General features: G+C 40.6%; 1 protein-coding gene across 5 annotated transcripts in view; it reads left to right on the top strand.

Annotated features, from left to right (window-relative positions):
• The window catches only part of MTR (5-methyltetrahydrofolate-homocysteine methyltransferase), a 130367-nt gene that overhangs the window by 22497 nt on the left and 82523 nt on the right, over positions 1 to 25347 (top strand). For all 5 annotated transcript variants that reach the window (XR_011074468.1, XR_011074469.1, XM_068547549.1 and 2 more), the window contains exons 9-15: positions 2171 to 2271; positions 3385 to 3446; positions 4560 to 4627; positions 7394 to 7473; positions 10513 to 10625; positions 13451 to 13591; positions 14735 to 14920. Coding sequence is in view for 3 of the 5 variants with exons in the window: in XM_068547549.1 (XP_068403650.1) it covers positions 2171 to 2271; positions 3385 to 3446; positions 4560 to 4627; positions 7394 to 7473; positions 10513 to 10625; positions 13451 to 13591; positions 14735 to 14920 (751 nt within the window). In the remaining 2 variants the exon portion in view is untranslated. The remainder of the gene's footprint in view (positions 1 to 2170; positions 2272 to 3384; positions 3447 to 4559; positions 4628 to 7393; positions 7474 to 10512; positions 10626 to 13450; positions 13592 to 14734; positions 14921 to 25347) is intronic.

Genomic DNA, 25347 nt, shown 5'->3' with positions numbered 1-25347 from the left:
TAGTCCGTGGCTTGTCTTCTCATGCTCCTAACCATATCTTTTGCGGGGCAGAAGTTTGTAATTTTAGTGAAGTCCAGCTTATCATTTTTTTTTTTTTCTTTCTTTCATGGATCCTACTTCTGGTGTTGTATCTAAAAACTCATCTCCAAACCCATGGACACCTAGATTTTTCTCCTGTGTAATCGTTATATATATATTTATATCTTTAATAGTTTTGCAATTTGCAATTAGATCTGTGATCTATTTTGCATTAATTTTTATGAAAGATGTAAGATCTTTATCTAGATTAATGTATTCAGATGTGAATGTCCAGTTGTTCCAGTACTGTTTGTTGAAAATACAATCCTTTCTCCACTGGATTGCCTTTGCTCGTTTGTCAAAGATTAGTTGACTGTATTTGTGTGATTCTGTTCCTGGACTCTATTCAGCACCATTGATCTGTTTGTCTGTGCTCTCTCATCAATACCAGAGATTCCTTTAGCTTTTCAGTGAGTCTTGAAGTCGAGTAGTACCAGTCCTTTGACTTTGTTCTTCTCCTTCAAGAATTGTATTAGCTATTCTGGGTTGTTTGCTTCATCATGTAAACTTTAGAATCAGTTTGTTGATATCCACAAAATAACTTGCTGGAATTTTGACTGGCGTTGTGTAAATGTATATAAAATTGGGAAGAACTGACATCTTAACTATATTAAGTCTTCCTGTTGATGAACATGGTATAGATCTCCATTTATTTAGATCTGCCTTGATTTCTTTCATCAGAGTTTTGTAGTTATACACAAGTATTTCATTTGTTTTGGTGCCATTGTAAATAATGTGTTTCGTATTTCAAATTTCAATTGCTCATTGCTGGTGTATAGGTAAACAGTTGACTTTTGTGTATGAAGCTTGTGCTTTACAACCTTGGTTCTAAGAATTTTTTAGATGATTCTTTGGAATAGATAGTCTTATCTGTGAACAAAGACAAATTTATTTCTTCCTTTCCAATCTTTATACCTTTTATTTTCCATCTTCTCTTATTGCCTCACCTAGGACTCCCAGCATGATGTTTAGCAGGAGGTGAAAGCGGGCATCCTTGTCTTGTTCCCGATCTTGCGGGGAAAGCATCTAGTTCTGTATCATTAAGTATGATGTTAGCTATAGGTTTTTTAGAGACGTTCTTTATCAAGTGGAGGAAGTTCCCCTCTATTCCTAGTTTACTAAGAGTTTTTATCAGGAATGGGAGTTGGGTATTTGTTTGTTAAATAAACTTTTTATTTTGGAATAATTTCAGATTTACAGAAAAGTCACAAAGATAGTACAGAGAATTCCCATATGCTCTTCATCTAGTTTTTTCTAATGAGACATCTTGCATTAACTGTGGTACTTTTGTCAAAACTAAAAGTATATTACTATTAACTAAACTCCTGACTTTATTCTGGTTTCAGGTTTTTCCACTAATGTCCTTTTTCTGTTCCAGGATCTAATCTAGTATATCACATTGCACTTAGAAACCACAGTAAAAGAAAAAAAGTAAAATGTGAAAAAATAAAAGATGACATAGTCCTGTCACTTCATAGTTAATTCTTGAATTCCTGAAGACTTCGGCAGCTCCCACTGAGTGTGATTTTGGAGGGGTTTAGCAGCTCTGCTTTGATTTGTTTTATTTTAGTCTGCAATAAGTTTCATTTGCAAAACAGAGAGCCCCTTGGTTACAAATTAATTTATAAGAGGACAAATTCTAAGTCCAAGGTCACGTTGCAATTCAGTTGGAGCAAGGACTGAGTCTTGGTCTTTAAGACCCCTGAAGTGGCTTCCATGTGCCATTAATGTTCCTTCTACCTCCAAGATTTTCCTTTTTCTTTCTCTTAAGTATTGCTTTCCAGTGTTTATTAGCAGTGGTAGTTTGCAGACATTTCTGTTTCATGCTATACCATTAACTAAACGGTGAACTTATTTAAGGAGTCACATCCGTAGGCAGGATCTAATGTTGGAGACATGGGCAGAAATATTTAGTGTTGCAGGGAACTTCAGTGAGTTGGCTTTGACTGGAGCTGAATAAACGTGATTTGAATCAGGAGACTTACTATCTGCTTGGTTTTAAATATACTCCTTTCTTTATCATAACTTTTTATATGTATAAATACTTAGAATAAAAGAGGGTACTTCTAATACCTTCTTTTTGTTTTTCCAGCATTGGATTAAATTGTGCTCTGGGTGCAGCTGAAATGAGACCTTTTATTGAAACAATTGGAAAATGTACAACAGCCTATGTCCTCTGTTATCCCAACGCAGGTATGTGTTTCAAGGGAGTCACACATAGGAAAATGCAAATACACAAGACATGGGTAGATAGGGTAACAGATCTGGATTAAAAGAGTTTGTTTTGCAGGTCTTAGTATATAGTTGACTTTCAATAGCAATTTTCTAAATGAAGAGTATTTGGGTCTAGACCACTGTTTCCCTCTAGACTTGAAGGAACAGTTTGGCTCAGCCTGAAAGGGTCAGAAGTGGACAGAACTTGGGGGCGTGAAGCCTAGTCATGGCTTAACTGACCAGAGCCTTGGAATTGGTGACAGTGCTCGCCATGTGGGCGTGGCCAAAGAGACGAGTGCAAAGAACGTGAGAGAGAGAGCCCTCTTCTTTGTTCCACTGTATCGACAAAAGAGCCTGTTACTTTTCTCCTTTTTAAAAGTTAGGACTTAACGGTATATAAAAATTCCTAAGATAAATGTAGATGATTTTCAGACTATCCATTTAATATTGGTAATCCATTCTGGGTTAACCAGATTTCCTGGTGAATGTTTTTGAGCACCACTTAACTACTTGGGGCTAAAAATCATTTTCCAGCCTTCTTTCTCCAAATATATACATTTTAATGCACAGTAAATTTTATTTCCCACCAGGAGTAAGATAACTGGAAGGGGATAATAAGTAAAACAGGAAATTGGATAATTAGATGCTAAAGTCTTACTTGGGAAAACTTACTTGAAAGGAGATGGGTTGTGTTTTGCTTGTTTTTAATTGCATGTCCGGTGCTCATTAGTTCAAAGCATGTGTGGTACTCCTCCAACCCCTACCCCTAGGCGTCTAGGAGACAAGAATGAATTTCCTTTACAGAAAAGGGAGGGATAGGGGTGGGGGAATTTTGTCTCATGTAGTAGTGATGCTTTTCTTTCAAATAGAAAAGAAATAATGGATGTTTATTTTCCTCTGTGATTTTATTGTTTTTGTCTGGTATGGCGTCTCTGTACTTATTATGTTTAATGTTAAGAATTCTTACCTGCTTTTGCAAGTAATCACGATTTACTTATAAATATTTTTCTCACCTTTTAACCTAAAGCCTTTATAAATACTATGTCATTTGTTAAAGTAGTTTCCAGTAATGGCTGAAATATACTTTCTTAGGTCTTCCCAATACCTTCGGTGAATATGATGAAACTCCGCACATGATGGCCATGCACTTAAAGGTCAAGAATCCTCTTTCACTTGGTTTTTAAGAGATAGAGAAATGGAATTTTTGATTTAGAATATCTAGAAGTAGACTTTTCCCCTAAAGAAATCCCAGTGTGTATATAAAAAATAAAAGCTTAGATGAATTAAAATGATGGAGGCAGAGGGAGGGGGCCCGCTCTCAGCATCCTTCTCCATGGTGGGTACTAGTGGCTACTGGGAAATTCTCAGAGAGGTCCAGCCCAAACTAACTGAAACTCAGCTCTCCTCTGCAGCCCTCCCAAGTGGTCCCCTCCACCCTGCAGACTGCTGGGTGGAGTCTATGTCTCCTTGCTCCCCATTGTCACCTCCCCCATTCTCCTTCTCTCCCATACACCTCCCATCTTTGAATCCCAGGTCACGAAAGCGTACTACCCACCACCCCTCCTTAGGGTGTCCCTAAGACCTCTGGGTCTCTTTTCCCTCATTCCTTGAATTTTTAGCTTCTGGCTTACTGACATTCTCTCCTAAACTATTTCTCACTTAATTCTTATGTTTTCAGTACCTTATGTAGATGCTCTTTTCAATACTCTGACTTCTCATTTCCTTGACTTCCTCTCTCTAGGTTATCTTGTCCTTCTTTCACACCAGCTGTGGTTAAACTTCAGCTTTCAAACCAACTGTGGTTAAACTCCAGACCTGCACTGGGCAATATGTGTAGCCACATGTGTAGCCTCTACCACATGTGGTCATTGGAACACTTGAAATGTGGCTGTTGTGACTGAGGAACTGAATTTTTAATTCTTTAAAGATTTGAATTTAAATTTAAAAACTGAATACGTATTATTGGAAAATGCATTACTTAGCTCACATTCATTCTGCTCAGCATATGGGTAAAACAAAACTTTATTGTGATCAGATAGGCAAATATCTCATTGCATTTCATAGCATTTCATAATATCTGAACTGGTCTCTGCTTTTAACCTTATGTCTAAGGCTTATGAAAGCTTGATATCTAGATTTAAGTATGTTTAGCTCTCTTTTAAATGGAAAATTAGTTATTCAGGAAATGCAGATTTTCTGCTGAATTGGTAGTGGTGAGCTTAGAATTCAGATGAACTCTCTGAAACTTTTTCTTTTCCTAAATGCAGGATTTTGCTATGGACGGCTTGGTCAATATAGTTGGCGGGTGCTGTGGTACGACACCAGATCATATCAGGTGATAATCCCTTCTAAATATTTTACCTTTTGTTATGGGATGAATTGTGTCCCCAAAATTCATAGGTTGAAGCCCTAACCCCCAATTCCTCTGAATGTGCCTGTATTTAGAGGTAGGGCCTTTAAGGAGGTAATTAAGGTAAAATGAGGTCATATGAATGGATCCTGATCCAATGTGACTGGTGAGGACACAGACACACACAGGAAGGGGCCATGTGAAGACCCAGGGAGAAGATAACCAGCTACAAACCAAAGAGAGGCCTAAGAGGAAACCGGTCCTACTGACACCTTGACCTGAGACTTCTAACCTCCAGAACTTGAAGAAATAAATTTTGCTGTTTAAACTACCTAGTCTGTGGTATTTCGTTATGGCAGCCCTAGCAAACTAAGATACTTTATATTATGAAAAATTCCAAAAATTAAAGTAGAAAAATAGTAAAATGAACCCCCATGCACCTATCGCAGTTTCCATAATTTTCAGCATTTTGCTATTCTTACTTTATTTATTCTCCAACTTTTTTTCCCTTAGGGTATTGTAAAGCAAATCCTACATATCTTTTTTCTTTTTTTTTTTTTTTAATTAATTTTTATTGGAGTATAGTTGCTTTACAATGTTGTGTTAGTTTCTGCTGTACAGCAAAGTAAATCAGCTATACGTATATATATATCCCCTCTTTTTTGGATTTCTTTCCCATTTAGGTCACCACTGAGCACTGAGTAGAGTTCCTTGTGCTATATAATACGTTCACATCAGTTATCTATTTTATACATAGTATCAGTAGTGCATATATGTCAATCCCAATCTCCCAATTCATCCCACCTCTCCTTCCCCCTTGGTATCCGTACGTTTGTTCTCTATGTTTGTGTCTGTTTTTCTGCTTTGCAAATAAGATCATCTGTACCATTTTTCTAAATTCCACGTATATGCATTAATATACGATATTTGTTTTTCTCTTTCTGACTTTCTTCACTCTGTATGACAGTCCCTAGGTCCATCCGTGTCTCTGCAAATGACCCAATTTCGTTCCTTTTTACGGCTGAGTAATATTCCATTGTACATATGTACCGCATCTTCTTTATCCATTCTTCTGTTGTTGGACATTTAGGTTGCTTCCATGTCCTAACTGTTGTAAATAGAGCTGCAATGAACATTGTGGTACATGACTCTTTTTGAATTATGGTTTTCTCAGGGTATATGCCCAGTAGTGGGATTGCTGGTCATATGGTAGTTCTATTTTTAGTTTTTTAAGGAACCTCCATACTGTTCTCCATAGTGGCTGTATCAGTTTACATCCCCACCAACGGTGCAAGAGGGTTCCCTTTTCTCCACACCCTCTCCAGCATTTGTTGTTTGTAGATTTTTTGGTGATGGCCATTCTGACTGGTGTGAGGTGATACCTCATTGTAGTTTTGAAGCAAATCCTCGATATCTTAACATTCTTCCCTTAAATACCTGAATAATATTCCAGTGCTCAAGGAGGGACAGCTGATGTTTTTTGTGGGCGAATACCTGCCTCCACTAGATTCTCTCATGAAAGGAAAAGACAATAAGCAACAAGTACCTTGAGGTCAAGAGGAGCGTCTTCACCTCGCCTGACACAGTCACTGCTTAACCCACGTTGCAGAGTGAGGGCATGAAGGAAGGGGGTGGGAGACAAGGGCATGGCGAAGGGTGTGTTTAAGTCCCTGCAGTTTCACGGTTTATAAGAAGATTGCAGTTGAGTGGAATAAAACGCAGTTGAGGACTGTTTGTATTTGTTTTTTTTCCCTAGAGTGACTGATGATCATATTTTGAGCCAGTCATCTTACTGTTCTTCGTCTGCTTGCATGCCTATAATATGTTCACTGTACTGAACTGCCTAATGTTGCACTGATTTTGTTGACTTCCATGATAGACTCTATGAAGAGTCTCTATAACTTTTTAAACATCTTTTAAATAATACCTGAAAGTTATCAGTAGTTGAGGATAGCTTATCTTTGGATCTCTTTTTGTTTTTAAGATTATCTCCTCCTTTATAGAAACAGTTGTTTTAAAAAGACCTGTGTGTGTGGGTTTGTGTGTGTATGTCTATCTCTGCATATATATTTGCTGCTTTTACTTTGCCATTCACATACTCATTTGGGGGGCAGTAGAGTGAGCAGTTCATACTGGTCCTGATAAATTTAGCAGAGCAGCCAGATTTTTCTAGGCTGATTAGAAGACATATTTCATCGAAGCTGATAAAGGTTCAAAAGCGTATGAATAATTAAAACAAATTTTTAGGAGTAATTATTTTGGAGTTTCAGTGATGTATTACTCTTTACCCTCTCTACCATATATGTGTGCTTGAAAAAAACAGGCCTTAAGGATTTAATTTCCTTCACTCCTGGCACCTCCTCTCCTATTTGCTCTTCCTTCTCAACAATGAAACCTGTTTTTCTTTTAAATTACCATGTGGATTTGATGGAGTTAAGGATATCTTCAGGTTTGGGAAGGAGTGGAGGAGATTTGCTGTTAGCATTTGTGCAAACCATCACGTCTGTAGGTTCACATCTGTGAGCACAGAACCTGGTACAATCAGTGCACAGCAACGGGGCAGATACAGAAATGTTAAAGATTGTAGATTCATTTTCTGCATTACTGAGAAAACTGAAAAGCACAGTTGCTGCTTCACATTTGGAACTAGGTATATAATTATATTAAACAGACTTAATTTCATACGTGGAAATTAGTTTAATTGAATTTTGTTTGGATTTAATGGATATCGTGTTTTCTCTTTTAACTCAGAGAAATTGCTGAAGCTGTGAAAAGCTATAAGCCTAGAGTTCCACCTGCCACTGTTTTTGAAGGGCATATGCTACTGTCTGGTAAGTCGTAAAGACATGATTTTTTATGATTTCAGAAATCGTTTGTAGATTGTTAGTATGTTTAGTCTACGTCGTAGTGATGTTTCTGCCAAAGAACTTGTTTATTAGGTCAAAGAAGTGTACATATTTTTCTTGGTACTTAAATGAATTCTAGTAAAGGACGCTTTGGTTTTTTTTAGGGGTGAGAGTGGGAAGATACTGACTTCAGGGAAATGTGAATGAAAGCACAGGTAGTGGCCTTGGTCAGACTTATCGTGCACTGCTTTGAAAACGTACATAGGCCACAGCCTAACAATTTTAATCATCAGATTTGCTGCTAGTTCGTAAAAAATCTAGCCCAGGCTCAAGGTTTTTTAATGATGGTAGCCTCTTCCTAGAAAATTTTGTTTGCTTCTATAACATTATTGTCATGCTCTTATGTTGGCTGTGTGGTTTAGGCTTTACAGAGAGTTGTGATATTTATTATTCTGTTTTGTGCTCAACAGCCCTGTGGAGTAGGGAGCTTCCTTTTTTCAGAATGAGTTCTGATATTCACAAAAGGAACATTAGTAAAATAGATTATCATGCCAACTATTAGAAAAATAACTTTAAATTTTATATTTTTGGCATAATACTTTAACGATGTATTCTTAGGTAGTATCTTTAAGCAAAAAAAAAAAAAAAAGTGTATACAGATTTTGAGAGAACCTGCAAATAGCACACATGAGGAATTATGCACCCTAATAATGGAGAATTTAACATTTCTCTAAATTGATGTATTTTTGTTCCATATGTTCTCCTAAGAAAAATGAAATAAAATGACAGTGAAATGAAATAAAAGTGACAGCAAAAGTAATTCCCACTTTTCTCACTCAGAACATATTGTATAGAATTACTCCCAGTGAGTGAAAATAAAGTTGGGTTAGACATATGCCTCTTCAGGCTACCCTTTTTTTCCATTTATACTCCAGAAGACGGGATGAGATTAGAGGAAGAGGGATTTGTGACTTATGACACACTCCCTACCCTGAAAAAGTGGCTTTTATCAGAGAAAGGTGTGGTAGGATAGTTTCTTTCAACCTTAGATCTTAAAGCTATTAATTGACTTCAGCCAAGGACTAAGTTGACATTGTTAGCCTTGGCCAAAATCGAAACATGAAAGAACTGTTTAGTTATGATTTTTGAAGAGTTTATGTGTAAGAATGAAAGAATTCTTTCTTCTGATTTGAATTTCATGTGCTATTTCTAAATTGTTTTAAAAATCACTTTCAATCAGATTTTAAAAGAATGACACCAAATACATTCTTTTTAATTGTTCTTTTATGAATTGCAGACTTGAGAACAATGTGATTTTTTTTTTAACTTATTTATTTATTTAAAAATTTTTGTCTGCGCTGGGTCTTTGTTGCTGTGCGCAGGCTTTCTCTAGTTGCAGAGAGCGGGGACTACTCTTCGTTGCAGTGCAGTGGCTTATCTTGCTGTGGAGCACGGGCTCTAGGTGCACGGGCTTCAGTAGTTGCAGCACGTGGGCTCAGTAAGTTGTGGCTCGCGGGCTCCAGAGCGCAGGCTCAGTAGTTGTGGCGCATGGGCTTAATTGCTCTGCGGCGTGTGGGACCTTCTCGGACCAGGGCTCGAACCCGTGCCCCCTGCATTGACAGGCGGATTCTTAACCACTGCGCCACCAGGGAAGTCTGAGAACAATGCAGTTTTTATGTCAGATACTTCACATTCATAATAGATCAGAAGTGCTTTGTGTGAAATGCTTTTAGGGCAACACCACAGGGTCTCTTCGGCATTTAAATGCTGGCAGCCCTGCTTGTCTGCCCTGGGAACCCCAGGGTCTGACTAAGGGTCGACATGGAGGGGAGGGGCTGTGAGGATGTTACCAATGGGAAAGGAAATCACAGCCCAAACTGAGAAGTGATAGTCTTCCCAGTCGGGGAACAGAAGACCTGGAATAGTTTTGTAATTACCTATCTTCATTATTTTCCTCTCCCTCGTGTCTGTTTCTTCCTCAACCAGTGCTTTGGGAAAGGACTCAAAAGCCATTTCCTTTTATTAACAAGAACAGCTATGATTGCTGGTGCTAATTTTATAAGCTTGATAATGCTTATCAATGTTATCTGGTTTCATTTTTACAGTAACATTGTGAGGCAGATACTTCTGCTGTCTCTATTTTATAAGCCCAGAGACTCTGAGAGAAGTCCCCCAGAGTGTTCACTGAGTCGGCTGTGCAGGGCTCATACCCTAAGGCTGGCTTCCCGAGAGCCTGCTTGTCACCATCTAGCAAGACTCCTGCTCCTAGTACTGTAAATATAATGAGTAGAACAAAACCAGTTAAAGGCCTTTTCCTGTAGCGGTACTTTATGCTGCATGTTGCTTTTTACCTCAGTGTAATGTGTCCACGTTAGTTATCTGATATTTGCCCCTAAATCAGCCTGTAACAGTGGAGATGATATTGTCCCTTTGCAAATAAGGAAGGAGGAGCAGAAAGCCCAAGTGGCTTGCCCAGAGTCAGCCATCTCCCAGGGCTCAGCCCAGGTCCTTCCTCGTGACCCTGTTAGGCCTTGCTGGTTACTGGTTCTTGGCCTCTGGATCAAAGAGACGAGATAAAGCTCTAAACACACTGTTGGTGGGATTAAGAACGCTTGCTCCATCGGGCTTCAAGCCGATGTCTGAATGGACAGCTGTGGAGCAGTACTTTAGATTCTAACTTCGTGATTTTTGCCCCAGACTCTTGGTTACATAAGAGTATGATGATAATTTTTCCTTGTTTCTCAGAGCTGATATGATTCAGCTCTTGAGAGAAATTTGCAATTTAAAACCCTGAAATATTTCTTCTTTTGAGAGTTCTGGTTATAAACGTAGAGCCTTTTGTTGTGTTTAAGTATCTCTAGGGGGGTTGGCCATGACCCTTTTTCCACATTGGGTCTCCTTAGCTAGTCAGACGGGCTGTGGCACAGAAACTTCTTTTCTTTCTCATGAAAACATTTCTTTTCTGTCTGTCTCATGTCGTTACATGCATTTTCAGAAAATTTTCAAAATGCTTCTCCTTTTAAGGTCTAGAGCCCTTCAGGATCGGCCCGTACACCAACTTTGTTAACATTGGAGAGCGCTGTAACGTTGCAGGATCCAGGAAGTTTGCTAAACTCATCATGACAGGAAATTATGAAGTGAGTATCTTAATAAGACCCTCGAGGCATCTGCCAGGTTTTTGGCTAAGACAGCACGCAAGTGAAACAGCTCTGCCTTTGATAATCATTAGCAGAGCTGCTGGGAAGTGTGAGAAGAACGGAAAAGTGTGTTTGTAGCTGGCAGCGCTGGTGGGAGGATGAGGCTTCAGAAAGTCATAGCTGCCCTTGTCAGTGTTTCTCAAAGAAATGCATTCAGGGTATGAAGTAGGATGAGATGGGAGGCACCCAGGTTCTAGCTATTTCTGTTAATTGTGAAATACATTTAAAAATTTGAGGATACTCTTCATTTTGGCTTCTCAGAAATCTTTCCAAGAAAAGGGAAAGCCAGGACAATTCCTATTCATTTCCTCATGACCACATCAGACACTGACTAATGTGGTATTATTGATTCTGTTCACTGTAAAATAAGCTAAACAAACAAAGCTTGCAGGGTAGTTTCACCATAGGATTCTTAAACTCGGTCACTCTAAGGATGAGCAAAATTTAATCCAAGTAGAGCCCACTCTAAAAACCTGGACAAATTTTTTTTTCTTATGCAAATACAAAGTTAAAAATGGAGGAACCTGATCTGGGCTTTAATGATAGCCTTTGCAGCCTTTAGGAAATAGATCTTCCAGCAGCCAGTATCGAAGCAGACTTAGTTCTAATCACAAAGAAAGGGCTCATTTATCGTCCTTTATGGACTTGTTAATGACTGCTCCGCGACATCCCTCAGCGATCTCCTCTGCAGGTATGTCAGTAGGGCCTGCTTACCTGGTTCCTCACAGTTCCCGTCCGTCCTGTTCTCTTCGTTCCCGCTGCTGCCTAGCCAGCACGTGCTGAGCGCTATACAGCATTGCTCGTGTCATCTTTACAGACCTGTGAGATAGGTGCTGCTATTATCCCCATTTTACAGATGTGCAGCTGGAGGCTTGGGGGAGGTTAAACCACTCGCCTACTGTTTGACAGCAAGTGAATGATAGACCCTAAGTCCTCCAAGCCCATACCCTTCACCGCTCTGCTGTCTTGGCTTGGAGGACACGGGAAGGAGGCTGGGAAGTAGGAGGGGGTTGGGGAGGAATGGCTCCTCACTGGATTCCAGTTCCCCATAGTTAGTGACCCCTCAAGGCTCTGTGGTCAAGGGACTGACCTGAGAGAAGGTCCAGTCCTGTCTTTGTGCCCGACTTGTACACCTTTAAACAAATCACTTCATCTCTCGGAGCCTGTTTGGGAAGGTTGGCGCGCCGAGCTGTGATTCTGTGGCTCTTCTGATGTAGAAAGGTCAGGCGTTGGCATCTGTGTTGTGTGTCTTTTGACCTCTGGTCTGACCAGGTCGCTTGCCGTCTCCCCTGTCCTCCCTGCAGTCCATTTCCCAGGGGCAGCTGAAGCTGCTGTCTCTCAGGTAGCTTCCTGCACTTCAGTCCTCAGAGATCTTGCCCTTCCTGGTGTTTAGGCAGGACATTTGACTCGTACGTTGTATGGCAGTGCCCGTAGCTTTTCATATGACTGCATCATATGCCCCCAACTAGAGGAAAGCCCTGCAAGAACAGGGACTGTGACTTGTACTTCCTTTTATTCTTTATGGTGTTAATATTTAACATACTGCTGATACCGAAAACATTTTCTGCTGAATTTTATTGCCATCCTTTTTCTCTGTGTAACCTTGTGTCATTACGAGTGGTCTTTCCTTGCGGCCTGTGCCAAAGGGTCTCATGCCTATTCTTTTGCAGTGATTGCTAAAAATTTCTATTTGGTTTCTTCGGCTAAGAAAAAATTAGGACAACATCAGAATCGACCGTTGATTTTATCCCTGCTTATTTTATGACACTATGAAGTGTGCAACAAAGACTTAAAGTCTCTGCTGCACCAGTCAGTTAGAAAGCCTTATTGAACACGTCTGTTTTGCCCAGTATTGTTCAAATGAGAGTGGGAGATACCGGAGACCTTTCTAGATTTCCAAACGCTTAAAATCTATTTCAGAGAATAAGCTAATACTCGTGAAATCGTGAGGAAATGATAATGTAATACACCATGTGATAATGTTTACAATAGTTACAGATGTTTAGAGGCAGCCGGTCATTGCGGAATAAGCAGTGTTTCCCAAAGTATGTTCTCTGGAACACTGATCCTACAAGATATTCCTTAAATGACCGTAAGTGGGAAATGCTGTGTATTGTATCTTGTCCTTGGAGATTTATGGTGTATAATAGTGTCTCATAGGATTTGAAAATCCTTTTAGCACAGAAGAAGTTTATTTAAACGCATATTTCACGTAACTTCTACACCAACAGCCTACAATGACTGCTTTGCATGTTTCGGCAAACACTGAAGAGTTAGATAAGTTTCGGACTTTCTCTAAGGACTTTTCTTGGAGGAGATGGGACTTGAGCTGGATCTTAAACAGTACAGGAAGGAAGGGGATTGTGTTGGAAGCAGAGGGAACATCATGATGTGTGACACAGAGGTGGAAACAGATTTGGCTGAGTGGAGGGTGCCGGGAGTGGGCGATGGGGGAGAAGTTCAGTTGCATAAGAAGATGGGGCAGGTCCCAGAGGGCCCGGAACACCAGGCTGAGGGCTTGAGGCTCTTTACAGGAAGAGTGGAGCTTCGCTGGGTTCTGAGGGGTGACCCGCTGTGATGGAAGCGATGTGTAAGAAAGCTTCATCTGGGATGGTTGAGAGCAGGCTCAGGGTTGGGGGTGCTGGCCAGGCAGTCTAGTGGAATCTAAAAGGACTGCCTGCTTGGGGGTGGTGAAGGACTACTTTTGTCAGCCTTCTCTTAGTCACCCTCTCCCAACGCTCGTTCCTCTTGAATTCCGTCCCCAGGAAGCTCTGAGCGTTGCCAAAATGCAGGTGGAAATGGGAGCACAGGTGTTGGATATCAACATGGATGATGGCATGCTGGATGGACCAAGTGCAATGACCAGATTCTGCAACTTCATCACGTCCGAGCCTGACATTGCCAAGGTCGTACAAAACCTTGATTCATCAAGGGAGTTTACATGTGCTGCTCTGTCTCTCATTTAACTTTGTCACTTTTCCCTTCATCTGTCTTGTCATACACTGGTTTTCTGTTGTCCTGTGTTGAAAGCCCAGTGGTTTCTGATTGTCAGTTTTCTCACTTAATGGCGACCTTTCGATAGAAACCAGACTTTGGAGAGGGATGTGACTTCAGTGTGGCTGTTTCCAAGGCTTCTGGAGTTGGTCACAAGGATTGACTGAGTTTCCTCTGATGTCTGGCTAGGCTAGGAACCAACTTTTCATGTCTCTGAAGGATATACTTACCTGTTCCTACCGAATCATTAGTTCTCTTCCTATCGCAGACAAGGGAACTCAGTTAATCCTTCCTTATTGCAGGAAGAAGAGACCTTTTTAGGTTTATCAGAGTGAGACAGACTTATAAAACAAGATTAAATCAAGGTATTAATGTCAGCTTTTACATTTCTTTAAGAGATGAAAGTTAATTTTTGTGTCCATCTTTTCAAAAATTATAGATCGAGTCTAAAAACTTTAAAAGTCTCACTTCACTTCTCTACCATTGAAATTGTGATGAGTGATTTATGAAGTTGGTTTTATTGTTGGTGGTGGTGTTTGAAAGACACCTCCTATAGTGCTTTAAAGAGGTAGGGCTGTCGTTTTTTCGTTAGGCTTCAGCAAATGTGTAAGTTAGAAGTCTTGTGGTAAGCAGTGAGTTACATTAACCTGTCCTTCATTTGAATTCAACTCCGCACTTAAAAGCCTCCACAGTCCTCTGGGAGTAAATATTTTGCGAATTTAAGGTGCAGAGAAGCTAAATGACTGAATCAGACGAGGAGCCCATGAAGTGACTTCAGTGCTTTCATTCTGATGTTTAGCTGTGATCTTTTGAGTTACCAATTTCTGGCCCATGCATGGGGTCTCTTGTGAGACTGGAATTACTCCAACCAAGTCTTTTGGGCTTTAGGAACAAGGGCTTAAAATCAGATTAAAATTGTATCTCTATCACACTACTGTTATTTGTTTCTTGTTTCCCTAAGGAAGAAAGAAAGAGGGAATATCTGGGGGTCCTTGGAAGGGGATTTGTGGTGACTTAACAGTCTTTCTGTGATCACCTTACCCTTCTGACCTCAGGTGCCCTTGTGCATCGACTCTTCCAATTTTGCTGTGATTGAAGCTGGGTTAAAGTGCTGCCAGGGGAAGTGCATTGTTAACAGCATCAGCCTGAAGGAGGGAGAGGATGACTTCTTGGAGAAGGCCAGAAAGATTAAAAAGTTTGGAGCTGCTGTGGTGGTTATGGCTTTTGATGAAGAAGGACAGGTGAGTGATTTATTTTGCTCTCGCTCCATTGTGTTACACAGGCTTAGAGCAGTGGAAGAGAACTGAGTCCAGAGCAAATGTGTTTACCATATATACCATACGTGTGTGTACACACACACACAGAGGCATACCTCAGAGATGCCACGGATTCCATTCCAGGCCACTGTAATAAAGCAGATATCACAGTAAAGTGAGTCAGTCGCATGAAGTTTTTGGTTTTCCAGTGCATGTAAAAATTATGTTTACACTATACTGTAGTCCATTAAGTGTGCAATAGCATTATATCTAGGAAAACAATGTCGATACCTTAATTAAAAATACTTTATTGCTAAAAAATGCTGACCATCGTCTGAGCCTTCAGGGAATTGTAGTAGTAACATCAAAGATCACTGACCACAGGTAACCCTAACAAGTAGAACAATAATGAAAAGCTTGAAGTATTGCGAGAATTACTAAAACGTGACACAGAGACATGAAGTGAGCAATGCTGTTGGAAAAACGGTGTCGATAGATTGCTTGAGGCAGGGTTGCCTCAGAGCTTCAATTTGTAAAAATGCAGTATCTGTGAAGTGCAATAAAGTAAAGGCCAGTAAAACGAGGTATGCCTATAGATACACGTGTGTGTATGTGTGTATACACAAGTACATACACACACGTGCATACATATATATATATACACATATATATATATGTATGTGTGTGTGTGTATATATATATAGATATATGAAAATTACATAAGACACAATAAGGTTTTTACATCAGTTGAGAAAGGAATTATTCAGTAAACGCTATTGGAATAACTGACTATGCATTTGGAAGAAAAAGTTAGAGCCCCATTTCCCACCATATACCAATATAAAATATACATCAATTAAAGATCTAAATGTAAAAAAAAATCTAAAGAATATATGAGAAAATATTCACTGAAACTTGGGAAGGCAGAAAGAAAACTGATAGACTTATTTACCTAAAAATGTAAAACTTTGTATGACAAAAGATATGGTATTATTTGCCTCAGGACTAATAGCAGTGGGTTAATATCCCTACTATGCAAAGAGTTTCTATAAATCAGAAAGTAAAATGCCCTAATCAAGTCAGTAGAAGAATGAACAAAGGAAAAGAACAAGCGATTTTTAGAAAAAGAAACACAAATAACCAATAAACCTATGAGAAGTTACATACTTATTAATAATTATATTATATTTCTATAAATAAAAAATGAAACAATAATGAGATACTAGTTTCCTTTATCAAATAAAGAAAAAAAGGGGAAAAATTGAGAAATGGCAACTCCAATGTTGTCTGTGCCACAGAATCAGGGAGGGGCGATGGGAGGCTTCAAACACAATGATTGTTTAACCTGGGTGATGGGTGTGTGGTGATTACTGTATTGTTGTTTTATAATGTTATGAATACTTTCATATCTATTCCATATTTAATTTGATTAAATATTAATTTTAAAAAAATCTATACCTTATAATTCAGCCTTCTTCTGGGAATCTTTTTTAGGTTGAGTATGTGTTCATATTCATTGTAGCATTGTAGTAGCAAAAAATTGAGAAGGCTCTAAATGTCCATTAATAGGGGAATACTTAAATCTGCCTACATGTCATATAGAATACTGTGTAGCAGTTAGAAAGAATGAGGTGATGGAACCATGTCTAAAATATATGTATGTGTATATATATGTGTGTGTGTGTGTGTGTGTGTGTGTGTGTATATATATATATATATATTTTGGCCACGCCATGTGGCACGCAGGATCTTAGTTCGCCAACCAGGGATCAAACCTGTGCCCCCTGCAGGGGAAGCACAGTGTCTTAACTACTGGACCACCAGGGAAGTCCCTAAAATATATTGAAAAGTAAAAAAAAAAAAAAAAAAACACAAAGTGGCACGATCCTGGTTTTATTTAATAAAAAAGGATTTATATGAATATATGTGTGTCTGTAAACAGAGAAAAAAATATGGTTGTTGTTAACTGGAGGGTAGGGGTGAATTGACGTCTTATTTATATAATTGATAAGTGGTGGGGTTATATGTTATTTTTCTTTCTTTTCTTTGTTTTCTTGTGTTTTTGAAGTAAAACTGTTTGTAACAGAAGTGTCTTGTTTTTGTGCAGAAGATATATTTTCTTTTTTTTTTTAAAGTCTTTATTGAATTTGTTAACAATATTGTTCCGTTTTATGTTTTGGTTTTTTGGCCACAAGGCATGTGGGATCTTAGCTCCCCGACTAGGGTTTGAACCTGCACCCCCTGCATTGGAAGGTGAAGTCTTAACCACTGGACCACCGGGGAAGTCCCAAGATATATTTTCTTCATGAAAAAAATTCACATAGTCCAGAAGAGGACAAGAGAGAGTTAATTTTGATAACAAACACGTGTTGAACCTTTACTTGCACCAAGCAAGCACACTCACATGTTAAATCAGTTTTTCTTCCCAACATATAAATGTTGGGTATATATTATTATTTTTGTATTTCATGTGAGTAAACCAAAGCACAAAGACTTTACCCGACTGTCTGTTGTCACACAGGTAGCGAGCAGTCGTGCTCGGATTCAAACCCAGGAGATCTGGGTCTGGGCTAAATGGGTGGGTGAAAGAATCCAGGGTGAGGCTGTCAGGGAAGAGTTGGCTGTTTTAGGGAAGGTGGTCTTGAAAAGCCTCTCTGAGGGGGAAATGTTTGAAAACCTGAATAAAACGAGAAAGCCACGTGGCCATTTAGGGGAAGAGAAGAGGTTCTAGAAAACTGAAGATTCTGTATGAACTACTGTTCTTTAACTCTTGCCCTGACTCAATAAAATGTTGACGTCTTCCCATCTTCGTAAATATGGATTATAACTCCATCTTTTATGGTTGCATTATATTCCAGTATGTATGTTTTACTTAGTCTATTATTGCATAAACTTGCGATTGTTTCTAAAATTTTAGTAGGATGAACAGTGGCCATTGAACATACTAATTTGTGCAGCCGTTTTCCTCTCGTAGAGTGATTTTCTTAGTTCATAGAAGCAGTCAGAGGCTGGGTCAAAGGGTGTGCACATTTGACATTTTAACACACATCGTTAAGTTTTCCTTCTGAAAAGTTGTATCTAGTCATCTTCTGCTACTAGTTCAGTGTGGTAAGACCATTTGACATAATTTTTATTTTTACCAAAGGTATATATGCAGATAGTGAAAGAGACAGATAGTTCTTTTTATGAAGAACAGAAGCCCTAAGCCTCCAGGTCCCCAGAGGCAACCACTTACAAGTTAGCTGATTCTTGTATCATTTACCTCCTTAACTTCAAATTACAGTTTTAGTTATTATTTGTTGCCTTTCTATAGTGGCTAAGGATTTGACTTTTTCTCCATCTTCCACTCCCCACTCCACACATCTTTACTTTTAATCCCCCCATCCTTCCAATATAGTTAATTTCAATTGTAACTATTTTTGGCACTTATATTAAGCTGTGTAAAAGCTGAGCCATGTAGTATACCATGATTCCTTTTCCTTTCCTGCACCCTCTTTCTTTTCTATGAAGTTAATGCCTATCTTTGCGTTTGCTTTGCTTCTTATGTATTTTCAAACTGTTCCCTAGTTGTGTAAATGTCCAATATCCAGTGTATCCAAAGACACTAAGTAGACTGTTGTTTTAATTTCTTGAAGAATTATCTCTCCAAGTCTTCTGACATAATCTGGAAAGGTTGCTCAGTAGCCCAACTGCACAGCTGTCACTGCAAGATGTCCCTCCCCATCATGTGGACGGTTCTTCTCACCTCTCTCTTAGGTGTTTAGATCTCATAATTTCCTCATTCTTGGTTTACTCTCTCATTTAGTGAACTGTGTCCTCTGGTTAGCTTCTTATGAAAGAAGACATGGCAGTAAATATTTTTGAAACCTTTCATGTCTGAAAACGGCTTTATTCTACTTTTATACTTAATTAACAATTGTGTGGGTATAGGAGTACAAGCTTGAAATTATTTTCTCTATGTTTTGAACTCATTGATCCATTGTCTTCTAGTTTCCATTGGTATTGGTGAGAAGTCCAGTGCTATTCTAACCCTTGATTCTTTTTGTGAAACCTATTTATTGTCTCATTTTCTGGATACTTCTTGGATCTTCTGTGTCCATGGTATTCTGAAATCTAGTGATTATGAGCCATTCCTTGTGCTGGGCACTCAGTAGGCGCTGTCAGTCAGGAAACTTATAGCCACAGTTGCAGGAAGTTTCCTTGAATTGTTTATCCTCTCTTGGCCTGTGTATTATTCAGAAACTGGATGTTTTAGAAAGATCGCCTAATTTTCTTATCTTTTCCCTCCTGTTTTTCAGTGCTGACATTTTGCTCTGCTCTATGTGAGATTTCTACATCTGTATTTATGTCTTCTTTTTCCAGGAGCTCTTTTTTGTTACCTAAATGTTCTTTTTCAAATTTATATAGCAACCTGTTATTGTTTAATGGAGGCAGATATCTTCTCAAATTCCTTGAAATATATCTTGAGCACCTGGTATGTGCCAGGCCCTGAGGAGATAGCAGGGAACAAACCTAGTCCCTGCCCTTGTGCAGTTTATGTTCTTAGGGGGCAAGGGGAATAAGAAATGAAAAAACATAAAGATACACACACACACACACACACACACCCCTGGATGGTACTGAATACAGTGAAGGGACATGGAAGGGATAAGGGTGGTAGGAGTACCAGGATGAGGGTGGAGGATGCTCTTTTATATAGGATGGTTTGGGACGGAACAGAGGGGAGAAGAGGAGATCGAGAGGTTCTGAGGTTAAAAAGGCAGCTGCGGGTTTCCCTGGTGGCGCAGTGGAAAAGAATCCACCTGCCAATGCAGGGGACACGGGTTCGATCCCTGGTCCGGGAAGATCCCACATGCCGCGGAGCAACTTAGCCCGTGCGCCACAACTACTGAGCCCGTGCTCTGGAGCCCGCGAGCCACAACTACTGAGCCCACATGCCACAACTACTGAAGCCCGCACGCCTAGAGCCCGTGCTCTGCAACAAGAGAAGCCACCGCAGTGAGAAGCCCGCGCACCGCAACTAAGAGTAGCCCCTGCTCATCGCAACTAGAGAAAGCCCGCGCGCAGCAACAAAGACCCAACGCGGCCAAAAAAAAACAAGGCAGCCACCAAATCGTGTAGGGCCTGGGAGACCACTGTTAACACTTTGGCTCTCCCTGTTGAGTGAGCTGGGAAGCCACTGAAGGGTTTTGAGCAGAGGAGCGATCATGGTCCGATTTATGTTTCAAAACCACTCGGGTTCTTTGGGGAGAATGGTCTGCGGGGACCAATCAGAGCCACTGGAGGTTGTTGCTTAGCGCAGATGAGGGATGATGGTGGCCGGGACCAAGGCGGGAGCAACAGAAGACGTGAGGAGTCATCCATTTCTAGATGTGTCTTTAAGAAGAGCCAGTAGGATTTGCCTTCGCATTGGTTGTGAGCTGTGAAAGGAGGAGGAACCACAGGTAATATTCAGCTTTTTTGGCCTGGGCAGTTGAGGTAGGAGGACGGCGAGCAGCCGATTTGGGCCGGGCTGAGGAGAGGTTCGGTCTGGCCGTATGTTTTCAGTGGTATGCTCAGGATGTGGTTGTGTAGATGAGTCCGGGCTCCATGGGCAAAGTCTGGCTTGAAGATAGGGTTGCCTTACTTGGGAATTATTTACTCCTAGATGATATTTAAAGCAGTGAGACTGACTTCACCAAAGGAATGACAGTAGAGAAGGGGCCCTAGGACTAAGTGAGTCTTGGAGCCACAGTGCTTCGTGGTCAGGGAGAAGAGGAGACGCTATCAGACGAACCTGGGAAGGAGCGGCCTGTTTGGTAGGAGAGGAACCAGAGGGGAGAGTTCACCTGGAAGCCAAGTGAAAAGGAAGCTTCTGGAAGGGCGTGACGAGCTATTTTAAAGAGCTGTGGGTAGATCAGGGAGGAGGAGATCAAGAATTTACCCTTGGATTTAGAAATGGGGTAGTTTATGATCTTGCTGTGCTGTTTCCAAGGAGATGAAAGCTTAATCGCAGTGGGTTCACGAGAGAAGAGGAGAATTGGGGGCAGCAGGTATAAACCATTTTGGGGGAGTTTTGCCATAAAGGGGAACAGAAATAGGGTGGAAACCAGAGATGGATATGAGGTTAAGAAAGGGTGCGTGTGTGTGTGTGTGTGTGTGTGTGTGTGTGAAGATAGGTGATGTGACAGTATGTGTTTGTAAGCTGGTGGGAGTGAGCTGGTAGAGAGAAGGAGGAATTGGTGCGCAGGAGAAAGGGGGCACTTGCTCAGTCCATGACCTCGTGGATCAAGGGGCTGGCAGCCAGTGTGCAGGGGGCGGGGCAGCGTGCTCACAGCGCAGCAGCAGCAGGCAGAGCTGGGAGTGCTGGGGGGAGTTTGACTGCTTCTATTTTCTCAGTGAAGCAGGAGGTAAGGTCAGCCCTGAGAATGAGAATGGAACGTTGTTTGCTTCGTGTACTGGTGCTTTACCAGAAGTGTGAAGCAGAAGCACTCCCGTGAGGAAGGGTAGTCACTGCTTGTGCTGTTAAAACACATACACACCCCTGGGCTCCGCCCCCTGAGTTTCTGACTCATTTGGTCTGGGGTGAGACCTGGCTTCAGTAATTTTAAAGCCTTAGACGTGATTTTCCTGTATACTCTGGCTGAAAACCACCAGCAGAGTTCATCTCATTTAGTCCTCATAGTAACCATGTGGGGTAGCTGTCGCCCCATTTTACAGTGAGCCAAGGTCAAATGGCTAGGACGTGTTGGAGCCCTGGTCTGCCTAGTTTGAAGACTGATGCATGCTTCCAAATCCTGTGTTATCTCCCCTGCAGAGTGCTTGATCTTGGCTGAGAACAAGCTTTCCCAATTTAGATTTGAATGAGTCCACAAATAAAAAGCAAATGTAGGGGAAATTTTTTGACTTGCTAGTTATGAGAGAAACACACATTAGAGCAATATTAAAGTGACGTTTTTGTCCTTATTAAGTTAGCAAAAGTAAATTTTAAAATGATCAAGATATGTGCTGGTACAGCAGTGGTAAACAGAAGGCCTCATTCATTGTAAAGTGTAGTAAAAACTGAGACAGTCCTTTTGAAAGACCCCATAATGCCTATCGAGAGACATGAAAATGTCCATACCCTTTGAGGTAATTATCTCATTTCTGGGAAAGTATCCCAGTAAAAGCATTCAGCAGCATAAGAATTCTATATATGCCAAGGTTTTTCACCAGCTTTTTTTTTTTTTTTTAATTTTATTTATTTACATATTTATTTTTGGCTGTGTTGGGTCTTCGTTGCTGCGCGCGGGCTTTCTCTACTTGCAACGAGCGGGGGCTATTCTTCGTTGCGGTGCGCGGGCTTCTCATTGCGGTGGCTTCTCTTGTTGCGGAGCACGGGCTCTAGGCGCGAGGGCTTCAGCGGTTCAGGCACGTGGGCTCAGTAGTTGTGGCTCGCGGGCTCTAGAGCGCAGGCTCGCTAGTTGTGGCGCACAGTCTTAGTTGCTCCGTGGCATGTGGGATCTTCCCGGACCAGGGCTCGAACCCCTGTCGCCTGCATTGGCAGGCGGATTCCTAACCACTGCGCCACCAGGGAAGTCCCTTCACCAGCTTTTTACTGAAGATAAAACAGCCTCAACGCCCAACTGGAGAGAAAGTGATAACTTAGGTTATCATTCTGTTGTAATATTATCCAGAGTATTTCAATATTAATTATGAAGATTATGGAGCTGTATGACAGTGCTTACAAGATATAAATAAAAAAATTAAAAACCAATAGCTATATAGACACCGTATATGCAACTACATAAAAACCACATTTGACAAAGATTGGAGGAGAATGCCGTTAAGGAGAATAGCTATTAGAGTAAAGGTGGTGGGATTAAAGGTCCCTTTTCAAAAACTGCTTTTCCTGATTAAAAGTAATTTTTCTATATAATTATAGACGTACATATGCTCGTTGAAGGATTGTAGTATTGAAAATTATAAAGAACAAAGTAAAAAACTCATATACTTGAATAGTTCAGAAATCAACAATACAGATATTTTGATGCAAAGGCATTTCTTCTGTTAACTGAGTTCGTAACACCTTTGAGTGTAACAATCAGGTAAGAACCAAGACTTGCTTTGCTTGGATGACACCACTGGTTATAAGGAGAAAACAGCTCTCTTAAATGGAAGACCACTGTTGCAACTAAACAAAGCAGAGGAACATACAACGTGCTTATGTTCCAGTACATGGCGACCGTCTTTGCTTTATGTTTGTGATCCATAGTGCAATGAAAACTGCAAGGTCAAGGCCAGATATGACAGGGAGGACTGGCCCTGAGACTTCTGGATTAGAAGGCAAATAAGGAAGTACTTCTGTGTTTTTTGTTGATGTTAGTAGTTTTGATCGGCTGTTACTTTTAACTCTAAATAACAACAACAACAAAATATATATATAATGTCTGTAATAATATATAAAATATAAAGAACACTTTCATTATTGAAATTTCTATGGGAAAAATTATTACTACTCACCTCTAGATTTAATTCTCCTTTTCTAATTGAAGTGATTATTTTTATGACAATTTTTGATAATGTAAGTTTTCTTAGAAATACAGTTATCACATAGTAGAATAGACTATGTTATTCTTGTTTGCACTTGTGTAAACTATGTAAAAGAATAATCCAGGTGGCTTCCCTGGTGGCGCAGTGGTTGGGAGTCCGCCTGCCAATGCAGGGGACACGGGTTCGAGCCCTGGTCTGGGAAGATCCCACGTGCCGCGGAGCAACTGGGCCCGTGAGCCACAACTACTGAGCCTGCGCGTCTGGAGCCTGTGCTCTGCAACAAGAGAGGCCGCGATAGTGAGAGGCCCGCGCACCGCGACGAAGAGTGGCCCCCGCTTGCCGCAACTAGAGAAAGCCCTCGCGCAGAAACGAAGACCCAACATAGCCATAAGTAAATAAATAAGTTAAAAAAAAAAAAAGAATAATCCATATCATCCTATAAAAGATCCATTATATTCAGCACATTTTCCTATATTAAAATGATTTGAACATAATTTTCTGACTTATGGAGAAATAAAACTCCATTAGGATATTGATTAAAATGTAATAAATCCTAACCTAGAATATAATGAGGAATTGGTATCTGGGAGACATTCAGGAACATGATATATCTTTCTGGTTACTATTCAATCAAGTTTTATAGTTTTTCTTAAATAGGAAACCTCAAGAACATTCCTAGGTATTTGTGTTGTTTTGTTGTTGTGATTTTGGCTTATTTTTCCTTTCTTAAATATTTTTCCTTTGGTAGTAATATTTTAGATTTTTATTTCATAACAACTTCTTTTTAAAACTTAGATAAATTGACACTGTTTTCGAGTTGAATATCTTATATTTTCCAGTAGGTTATGCACCGTAGTATGATAAACACATAGTTGTAGGAAACCAAAATCAATAGTTGTTAGTTTGCCCTTTATTTTTTTCCTTGGTGAAGGTAGTTGACCCAAGCCTAGGAGTTGATTCTCAGAGTTTCTGCTCTGACGCTCTCCCAGCTTTGTTAAAATCCGACATATGTTTCTGCATTTCAGGGGCCTCCTTTTTAGTGGCTATAGAGAGGTCACCCCTCTCCGGTTAAGATGCCATGATTGAGTATTTATCTCCTTGGACCTTTCCTTATAAGGTAGTTACATTTTAAATTCTCTGTTTGTAAGGAGGAGACTTGTCCAGATTGCCTTCAGAGGTAGGAGTTTGTGGTAGGGATATGGGGAACATAGGCCTCTGAGCCACGCCTGGTCTCAAGACCTCCATGCCTGAGGTGTTCAGTTGTCCTACGAGAATAACAGCACAGCATACAGTAGGCATACCTCCTATGCTGAGGGTCCCAGCTCCCCGGCATGTGCCTGGCACCCCTCGCTGTGAGAGAGAAGATTTGAGTGGGTTCATTTGCCCCTGCTGGGACGTAGCGTTGCTTCATCCAGGCCTTAGTATTTGGCTTTGCAGAGTAGGATTTTCCAGCAAACAGCCTCTCTCTGCAGGTTCTAGAGAAAAGCCACGAGCACCCGTTGGCTCATGATAATGACCTTGCAGATGAGTCTGGTTTCTGGTCTCCTCACCTGCTGTATCCCCTGTGGTTCCTCTAAACCAGTAGTTCTCAAGTGGGGAGGGGGGTGATTTTGCCACTCCAGGGGACATTTGGCGATGTGTAGACAGATTTTTTACTGTCATGACTGGGTTGTTGGGAGGGGATGTGCTCCGTCATCTAGTGGGAGCGGGCAGCGACGCTGCTGAAAGCCCTCCAATGCGTAGGGCGGCCCCCGCAGCAAAGAATGCTCTGGTCCAGATTGTCAACAGTGTCAAGGTTGAGTAACCCAATTCTTAACCCAGGGCAGCTTCTTTTCTGCTACCCGTTTTTCTCTCTGATGTTGTCTGGCTGATGGGGAAAGGACAAATACGGTTTTCGTATT

The sequence above is a fragment of the Eschrichtius robustus genome, chromosome 7 (assembly GCF_028021215.1).
Source record: "Eschrichtius robustus isolate mEscRob2 chromosome 7, mEscRob2.pri, whole genome shotgun sequence".
In the NCBI taxonomy this organism is placed as follows: domain Eukaryota; kingdom Metazoa; phylum Chordata; class Mammalia; order Artiodactyla; family Eschrichtiidae; genus Eschrichtius; species Eschrichtius robustus.
Note: the sequence above shows the minus strand (reverse complement) of the source record. Positions and strands in the feature narration are given on the sequence as shown.